The sequence below is a fragment of the Anoplopoma fimbria genome, chromosome 2, assembly GCF_027596085.1.
Source record: "Anoplopoma fimbria isolate UVic2021 breed Golden Eagle Sablefish chromosome 2, Afim_UVic_2022, whole genome shotgun sequence".
In the NCBI taxonomy this organism is placed as follows: domain Eukaryota; kingdom Metazoa; phylum Chordata; class Actinopteri; order Perciformes; family Anoplopomatidae; genus Anoplopoma; species Anoplopoma fimbria.
The window spans coordinates 24365415-24374125 of NC_072450.1; the positions used below are offsets into that span (position 1 = coordinate 24365415).

At 42.3% G+C, this 8711-nt stretch overlaps 1 protein-coding gene across 1 annotated transcript; it reads left to right on the forward strand.

Moving 5' to 3' along the window:
- The first annotated feature begins 294 nt into the window (after window positions 1-294).
- ppef1 (protein phosphatase, EF-hand calcium binding domain 1) lies at window positions 295-8267 on the forward strand. The gene is made up of 18 exons (XM_054617551.1): window positions 295-366; window positions 1472-1504; window positions 1652-1779; window positions 1882-1942; window positions 3610-3773; window positions 3872-3986; window positions 4479-4525; window positions 4760-4926; window positions 5027-5063; window positions 5195-5344; window positions 5992-6125; window positions 6226-6472; window positions 6553-6738; window positions 6827-6969; window positions 7194-7300; window positions 7403-7566; window positions 7868-7952; window positions 8041-8267. The coding sequence occupies exons 1-18, from the start codon at window positions 312-314 to the stop codon at window positions 8265-8267; spliced, it is 2250 nt and encodes a 749-aa protein (XP_054473526.1). The 5' UTR covers window positions 295-311.
- Window positions 8268-8711: the final 444 nt, after the last annotated feature.

The window sequence follows — 8711 nt, forward strand, 5'->3', positions numbered from 1 at the left end:
TTGAAGCCTAATGTTGCCCATCTGTTGATCATCGGTCAGTGGTGACCAAACAAAAGACACATTCTCCAGGACACTCTCACTGAAGTGAACCCTGCTGCTGTGATGTGAAACTGAAAGTATTTCTAGGAATTTAGAAAACTTCTAATAAACTACAGAGTTAAACCCAATTCTCCCATTTAACCAACCACTGACTGATGACATATTTCTATATTTTTAGATCTCATGGCAGCAGTCGCATGCCACCAGCAAGATGTGACCCAGCTCTGGAAAAACTGATTGATGTGACCCCCGGGACCTCCTTGTTGGACATCATGGGATGTGGCACCTCCGTTGCTACGGAGACACAAGGGAAAAGAGTGGAGACAGGTGAGGATGCCGGGCAGGTAGCTGTCATTATGGTTCAGGACTGACACACTTTTTCCTTTCCAGTCAGCGGGATCATTTGACATGTATATGTGTTGCCTGGGGAAACGTGTGGAAGCAAAACACATTGGTATCAAATTAGCGCAGACATGTTGGTATCTGTCTGTGGACAGACCAACTGAGCACAAATGTTCCACACCTGTCGGATACTAATTGGAGTGTAAGCTTAGAAATAACTAAGATGAGGCTTTTATGATGAAGGATGTAAGGGAGGGACGTGTTACTCAAGTGTGTGTGTCCTTACAGACTTCCAGTTGCTTTTATTTCTAGATTTTACAAATAACATTTAAAGTCTACATGCAGTTTGACATATACAGTCCAGAGTGAATACTGTTTTGATAGTTGATTTATCATTTCAGTCAATTTCTTTGAAGCAAAAATGCCAGAAATTCTCTGTTTGCAGCTTCTCTAGTACACAGATTTGCTAATCTCTAATGATAATAATCTTAACTTGCAGTGTTTTTATCTTGTTGTTCCTCTCTGTGAAGCATTATGTAACATTATTAAATTTGTGCTCTTTAAATGGTGTATTAGCAGTCCTCTTGGCAGTAGTGTTATGGTTCAGTTTTACGCATCTCAATGTCACACTTTGCAGAATGAATCTGATGGTAATTAATTTCTGCGGTAGTAAATTTTCCTCAGACTTGTTACACACACACACACACACACACACACACACACACACACACACACACACACACACACACACACACACACACACACACACACACACACACCAGATGTTTGACAGATGGTGCTTCACACAGTCTGCCTTCTCTCTTTAATGAGTGCTGTTTCTCCTGAAAGCTCTTTTAATTTGCTTAGCTTTTTTTCAGTCTCACTGTTGCTCATGAGCTCCCCTGTGTCTTGTTATCACTCGCACTGTGTGTGTGTGTGTGTGTGTGTGTGTGTGTGTGTGTGTGTGTGTGTGTGTCTGTGTGTGTGTGTGTGTGTGTGTGTGTGTGTGTGCTCATGTGTGTGTTGTCTTGCGCATGATTTTGGTCAATTACCAGATTCTTTTGCTGAATTGTAGTTTTTCTTTTCTCAGATGACACAGTTAAGAGTCCCAGCCCTGCTCTGAGTAAGGCCCTGCTCATCTCTATTGATCAGTCTGTGACATACATGACCTGTACATGCATGTGTTTATGTGTTTGTCACTTTGTACTGTCATTTAAATGCTGTGATATATAAGAATACTAAATAAGAATCTCACATGTTTTTGTCGTAGCTATGAAGGCAGCTGTTCTGATCCAGCGATGGTACCGGCGCTACATGGCCCGTCTGGAGATGAGGCGCAGGTACACCTGGAACATCTTTCAGTCCATTGAATATGCTGGGGAACAGGACCAGCTACAGGTGACTCTCAGAAAAGGCACTCCCTCCTGCTTAAAAAAACTCAAGTACACATGTAGGCTCATTTTCAGAAGCAACATAAAACTTAAAACTTTCTTTCTCCAGCTCTCCAGTTTCTTCAGTTTCATGCTCGACAACTTCACTCAGCTGAATGGAAATGGACCAGGTCAGGAGCCAAAACACTCTTTTAACTGTATATACAATATTTCAATGAGATAGTATTATTTTTATTGAAATCTCTGACTTATTGTAATCCTTGTTATTTGGTAATATTGGAGCTAAAGTTGATTATTTATTTGGAGTAAAACAGCATTTTCTAACAGGGCTCATATGGATATGAAGGCAAGACAATTTTATTATTTTGCACTGTGCATATATAAAGCATTAAGGTCTGCCTGTGTCTCACACATACTGAAGTTGATATGCGTGAGGTTGTTTTTCAGCCATTTCTTGTATTTCTTTTATAGCTTTTAAACACTTTTTTTAAGGTTAATTTGATGCTGTTGTGCTATTATGTGAAATTAAATGATCAAAGGCGGATGGGTCAAGCTGAAGCTTTAGGTAAATACAAATAGTGAGAGTTAGTTTTGGTTTTAGTTTTGTTAGTCATGCCTCTGTATTTTGGTCTATATTAGAGAAGCCATTGCGTATACCCTGTTGCTTAGCAACTACTGTGAATGTGGAGGCCAATGTGTTGGTGTGTTGCACTGACACAGATGTGGCTTAAGTATTTATTGACCCTCTCATCCAGCTAAAAGGCACAATGCTTCGTTGACAAGCAAATCCTTAGGTCATCCCTTATTACCCAACATCTACACTACATCCTATACGTGGGTTTTTTACGTTGAGTCAACATAAGTGATTCAAAGAGGCCAGACCCTTGTTGTCTGTATTTATTATATACTGCACCTGTTTTTGCGTGTGTCTCCGAATAGAGGACATTTAAAGACCCAAAGGGGGAAATAGACAAAAGAGAAATAAGCCTGTAGGTAGGTGTCTGCTCATGCCTTGTTTGTTTGCATAAATTAGAGGTTTATTAGCATATTGGAGTGGTTTTCTAATACAGCAGTGAGGTCACACAGAGCTGGATGTGGTGTTGTGTCATTCTGTTTAGTAAAGGCAACATTTTTTAAATCTCTATGTATAAAGATTTTACTGAAGAGACACAATCTGATTGCTGTTCAGCAGTGGTGGAAGAAGTACTCTGATCTTTTACTCCTGCATTCAAAATTCAATTGAAGTAAAAGTACCAAAAATAAAAGTACTCATCGTGCAAAATGACCTGTTTCTGAATAATGTATATTATATATTATGATTATTGATACATTAATGTGTACATAACTTCAATGTTGCAGCTTACAAAGGCGGTTCTTATCTTATTTACTTGATATACTGCTGGGTAGCTTGATATTTTCTCTTTAGCGATCAATGAAGTCTTAACCTATAACATATCATAAAAATGTATTTGTGGATTTTATTTTGAATAATTAATTTGAATCTGCAGAATAACTTAAGTTATCAAATAAATGGAGTGAAGTAAAAATTTAAGATTTCCTTCTGAAATGTTGTTGAGTAGTTTAGAGGTTTCAAAGTGTTGACAAAGTTGTTTTGTGGCAAATTTGGAAGTAATGTCTGTTTTTGGCTAAACCTGCAAACTGTCTATTGCCTCCTTTTATTATTTAACATTTTCTACAATTATCCAACCTTTAGAGCAGAAATGATGCTGAGCACCATTTGTGGACCTCCATCTTTCATTTCAGTGAAGTTCCAATGACATCAGTGAGAATGAGCTCAGCACTGTACGTTCACAGCTGCTCCCTCTGTGTCCTCCAGACTTGATCTCCCAGCTGCTGGACCCGGTGGTGGACCCCTGGTTAGACAGAGAGACCTGCTACAAGTTGATCCCTGTTCCAGAGTCGTACATGGGACCCCGACTCTCGTTTCCTCTCTCCGTCTCTGATACAAACGCTCTCCTCAGTGCATTTAAGGAGCAACAGGTACAGCAATAAGGGTCTTTCTCACTCTCTTGCTTTGGATTGTCTTGGTTTAGATGTTTTGAGTCCTTTAGGGACCTTATTTATTTTCTCCCATGCAGACTCTACATGCCAGATATGTTCTGCAGCTGCTGTACGAGACCAAAAAGCTCCTCAAACAGATGCCCAACATCATCCACCTGTCGACATCCTACACTAATGAGATCACTATATGTGGTGGGTGACGGTGACCTCAGTTTCTTGTTAAATCAAGATACAAAATTATTTGTTCTTTGAAATGATGTTTCAGTCTTGTCGTTGCGATTCTGTGATGCCGCTGCTTGTGCACCTGCCACATGCACAACACATTAGGCAGCTGAATTCATGAATAACCTGCTTGCCGGTTAAATGATCGCTGATGTCTGTAAATGTGTTATGAATACAGTTGACTGTATCTTAATGGCAGCGTTCCAAGAATGGAGGTCTTGTTTATGTGCACACTGATCAGGCCCTTGACTCCCCCTTCCAAGGCCGCCTCCTCCTGCAGATTCGCATCTCATTAAACTCAAGAATGCTTGTGACTCAAACAGAAAACACATACCGGTGGGGGTTTGAGGTGTTTTCATTCCATTGAGGAACATTTTAGACATCCTCTGTAAATCAGGGATCAGTTAGGATAGAAATAGGATTCCCATTTCTGCATTGCTGTGATTTTCCTTTTTGGTTCAGGTGATCTGCACGGGCGACTTGACGACTTACTTCTGATATTTTATAAGGTACTTCAAAGCTTTATTTATTTCACTGTGCCATACATTTCTTTAGAATCACTCACTGCCTACTTTACAGGAAAATCAAAAAAATGTCATGCAGATGCGTCTGATTTTATATAGATGCATGTTTAAACAAGCAAATGTGCATGAAAGTTGAAGCAACATCAAACATAGCTGAATCATGCACTTCTCTAAGATCTGGTTTTAACTTTGTCGATTTCCCTACACGCTGCTGTTCAGAATGGCCTTCCCTCTGCGGAGACACCATATGTGTTCAACGGGGACTTTGTGGACCGCGGGAAGAAGTCGACCGAAGTGATCATCCTCCTCTTCGCCTACCTGCTGCTTTACCCCGACTACATGCACCTGAACCGAGGAAACCATGAAGACCACATAATGAACCTCAGGTCTGTTGGACGAACACCAGATATTAAAGAAAACATTTATCTGTTTGCCACAAGCACAAGAGTAGTAAAATGAGGATATGTTTTTACATTGTTCTTTCAGATATGGGTTTACAAAGGAAGTCATGCAGAAATACAAGGTACAGTAAAGTCCAGCCACACAGCTTTATTTTGCCTTTATTATGTAAATAACTCAGGTTTTAGCATTGGATTAATAAAATGGCACAGTGGCCCACAGATGATTGATTAATTCCTTTTTCACTGTGTGCAGACTAATGGCCGTGAGATCCTCCAGCTGTTTCAGGACATTTTCAGCCTTCTGCCCATTGCGACGGTCATCGACGGAAAGATCCTGATCGTTCACGGTGGGATATCAGACCAGACCGACCTGGACTTCCTCAGCTCCATAGAGAGGCACAAGGTCAGTAACAAGAATCCACCTGTACTCTTTTAAATCAGTGTTGGCCACTAAAGGTCAGAACAACATTTAAAAAAATGCAGATGACTTAACAGCCGCCACACATCTAGCATGTGAGCTAACAGTAGGCTGCGTTCATGTCCGGCAGACAAGGTTCATGCTGAATACTTGAGTGGTTTAAACAACAATCAGTGATGTACATATATTACCTTTTTATTGTTTATGTGGTTTTATTTATTCTTTTAAATGACTGGCCTTACAGGTCATACAAATAAAAAATCATCATGTATTTCTACATTAACAGCAGTCTAGTTGTATCGTAACATGTTCACATTTAGTTATGAAAAGTAATTCTGTGAAATTAAGCAAATTAGTTGAGACCAAGAGGACATGGGTGCAACAAAATGTACAATAAATTGTGTATCTTTATGTTGGATTCTTCCCTTCTTAAGATACTTACTAAGATAAATACCGTACTAATGATCAGAATGAACTCGTGTTTTAAGTCAAGTCTCGAAGGGCTTTACAATCTGAACTACGTATTGTACGTTACCCACTTATCCTCACACACTCTATACGCCGGTTTGATCTTCACTTTGGAATTCCTTTGCCCTCACTTTATTTCTGTCTTCCCTTCTCTACTCTTCCAGGTGAAATCTGCCCTGAGGTTTCCAAGACGCAGTTTGGATCAGCTGGACATCAGTCAGTCCTGCAAAAGAACGAGATCTGCGGCCGGCTCTCGTCCCAGCAGCCAGAGCAAGAACCAAAGAACGCCCAACCAGAGGTCTGACGGCAGCCCACAGACGCCTACAGGTGTTTTTTAAAGTGTACAATAAGACTTCTTGTTTGACAGACCCTCTCTTCTATCCATGTTATTTCTGTAGAAGGAGGCGATGCGAGCACAGCCGACAAGACAGCGCAGCCTCCACTTCTTCTTCCTCCTCCTCCTCAGTGTCCTCGTCCTCCTCTTCTTTCGGCTCTCCTCGAACTCCATCGTGCCTCTCGCCTCGTCCGTGCCCGTCTTCTCCCATTATGCCTTACACTATCAATGTCCTCCAAGTGCCTTACCTGGACTCTCTGTCCTCCGTTCCCCCTCCTGCACCTCCACAACACGATCGGGAATGGAAACAGGTCAGAGGAGTGGATCCAGTGCCCTCGTAGTGTTCTGGACCTCGTCCCAGCACTTTGATCAGCTTTCTTCTCTCCTGCAGGTAGTGGATATATTGTGGAGCGACCCGAAAACCCAAGAAGGCTGCAGTCCGAACACGTTCAGAGGAGGAGGCTGCTACTTTGGCCCGGACGTCACCCGCAGACTGCTGCTGCAGCATGGACTCCAGCTGCTCATCAGATCCCATGAGTGCAAACAGGAGGGATACGAGCTCTGTCACGGTGGACAGGTAGATGGGAGGGATGCAAGACGTTAATTCAGATTGCCCAAATAAGTGTTTCAGTCTGGAGTAATGTTTGCGCATGTGTGTTCGACAGGTGATCACCATTTTCTCAGCGTCAAACTATTACGAGGAGGGGAGCAACCGTGGTGCCTACATCAAAGTGGGCCGAGAACTGGTCCCCCGCTTCTACCAGTACCAAGTCAGCCGCACAACACGCAAACTCACCCTGACACAGAGGTACAGCAGGTGTCTGCCGTGTTTCTGCTTGTGTAAAAAATGCAATTTACCGGCTGGTTCCTGCCTCCTCCACTGTGAAAGTTTCCTGCGTGTGCGTGTTTATAATCATCATAAAATGAATATCTTTGGGTTTTGGACTGCTGAAGGGTCAAAACAAGAATTTTTTATTCAATGATTTATGTAAGAAAGCTCAGTCTTGTGTGTGTCTATGTGTGCGTCTGCAGAGTACGAGCTGCTGAAGGCTCTGCTCTCAAAGCCCTGAAGGAGAAGCTGTTCACCCATCGCTCTGAGCTGCTGTCGAGCCTCCAGCAATATGACCAGAACAACACCGGTGCGCTATTCTCTCTCCGTTTGCCTTGTCTGTCTTTAACTTTAACTAGGTTGACACGTATAGCTGTTAGATGCAAGCGTATTTTTTTTGTTTTTGTTCCAGGTTGTGTATCGGTCAGTGAATGGGCTCAGGCGTTTGAGTCTGTACTCAGGCTGGATCTGCCCTGGAGGACCCTTCGCCCGCACTTAGCCCGTCTGGCACCAGATGGCAGTGTGGATTATCGGTCCTGCTTTGAGGATATGGAGCCAGGGATTCCTCTGCCTCAGGTAAGGGAGGTTAGAGGTCATCCTCATCAGATCAACCAAGTACATTCACTCAAATACTTTTGGGGATTTATCTAGTTGGATAATTAATATATCCAGACTGTCCACAGTGATGAGATACTTCATACATCTTCAATTCTTATTTCTTAATCCAGAATTTTCACTTGTAAAGTTGAATCTTTCCTTAGTGGTACTAGTACTTTTAGGATCATAGCAGACTACTTGTTCTACCACTGCTGCGATTAAACTCAGCTAGTGGTTGTTAAGTTGTCTACAGTTCTCTTTTCCTCTTTTCTCATTTTAGGTGACTCCAAACATGGCTGAAACTCTGTTCAGATACAGGACAGACATTGAGATAATATTCAATATTATAGACAAAGACCGTTCAGGTAAAATATAAGAATTGTGTCAGTAGTTCAAAATGTATTCCTTCCAGTTCAGCACATGTGTGTACTGAATGTGTGTTCTCGTGTTCAGGTCTGATCTCCATCGAGGAGTTCCGCCACACCTGGCGTGTCTTCAGCGCCCACCTGGGGGTCGACATCGACGACAGAGCCATCGATGACCTGGCCCGAAGTATCGACTTCAACAAGGACGGCAGCATAGACTTCACTGAGTTCCTGGAGGCCTTCAGAGTGGTTCACAAACTGGACAACAAGGAGCAGCAACTCAACGGGAAGACGGCTGGAGGGAAATGTTTGTGAAGGGAAGAATCCGAATGCTACAGTGTGGAAGTCTTGAATGATTAGCATCTTTTCCAGAAAAGATGAAATGATTTAGTATCAAGTTAGCAGCGGTTTATCTAGCAGTGATTTGGTTTAAAATGATTGCTGCATTTTTGGTCACGCTAGCGCGGATCTAAGGACTGCAATGTCGACCTGTAGGTTGCTTCCATCCACCACTTTGGTTTAAAAGTGAAACTACTTGATGGGCTGCCATGAGACAATGACGTTCCACAGAGGATAAACCATCAAGACTTTGGTGAGCCTCTCATCTTTTTATCTAGCATCACCAGCGGGCCAAAGATTTTAAATAAGCGTCATCAGTTTTGGTGCAGACATTCATGGTTCCCAGATGATGAATCCTAATGACTTCCTAACTGACCTTTTTCATCCAGTGCCAACAGCAGGCTGACATTTTTGAGGATG

Bases quoted from the DNA above. Each gene is read 5' to 3' on its own strand.
- ppef1 (XM_054617551.1), top strand. From the start codon at position 312: ATGGGATGTGGCACCTCCGTTGCTACGGAGACACAAGGGAAAAGAGTG. The intron at 5,345-5,991 runs GTCAGTAACAAG...CTACTCTTCCAG, and splicing joins GCTCCATAGAGAGGCACAAG to GTGAAATCTGCCCTGAGGTT. The intron at 7,953-8,040 runs GTAAAATATAAG...TCTCGTGTTCAG, and splicing joins TATAGACAAAGACCGTTCAG to GTCTGATCTCCATCGAGGAG.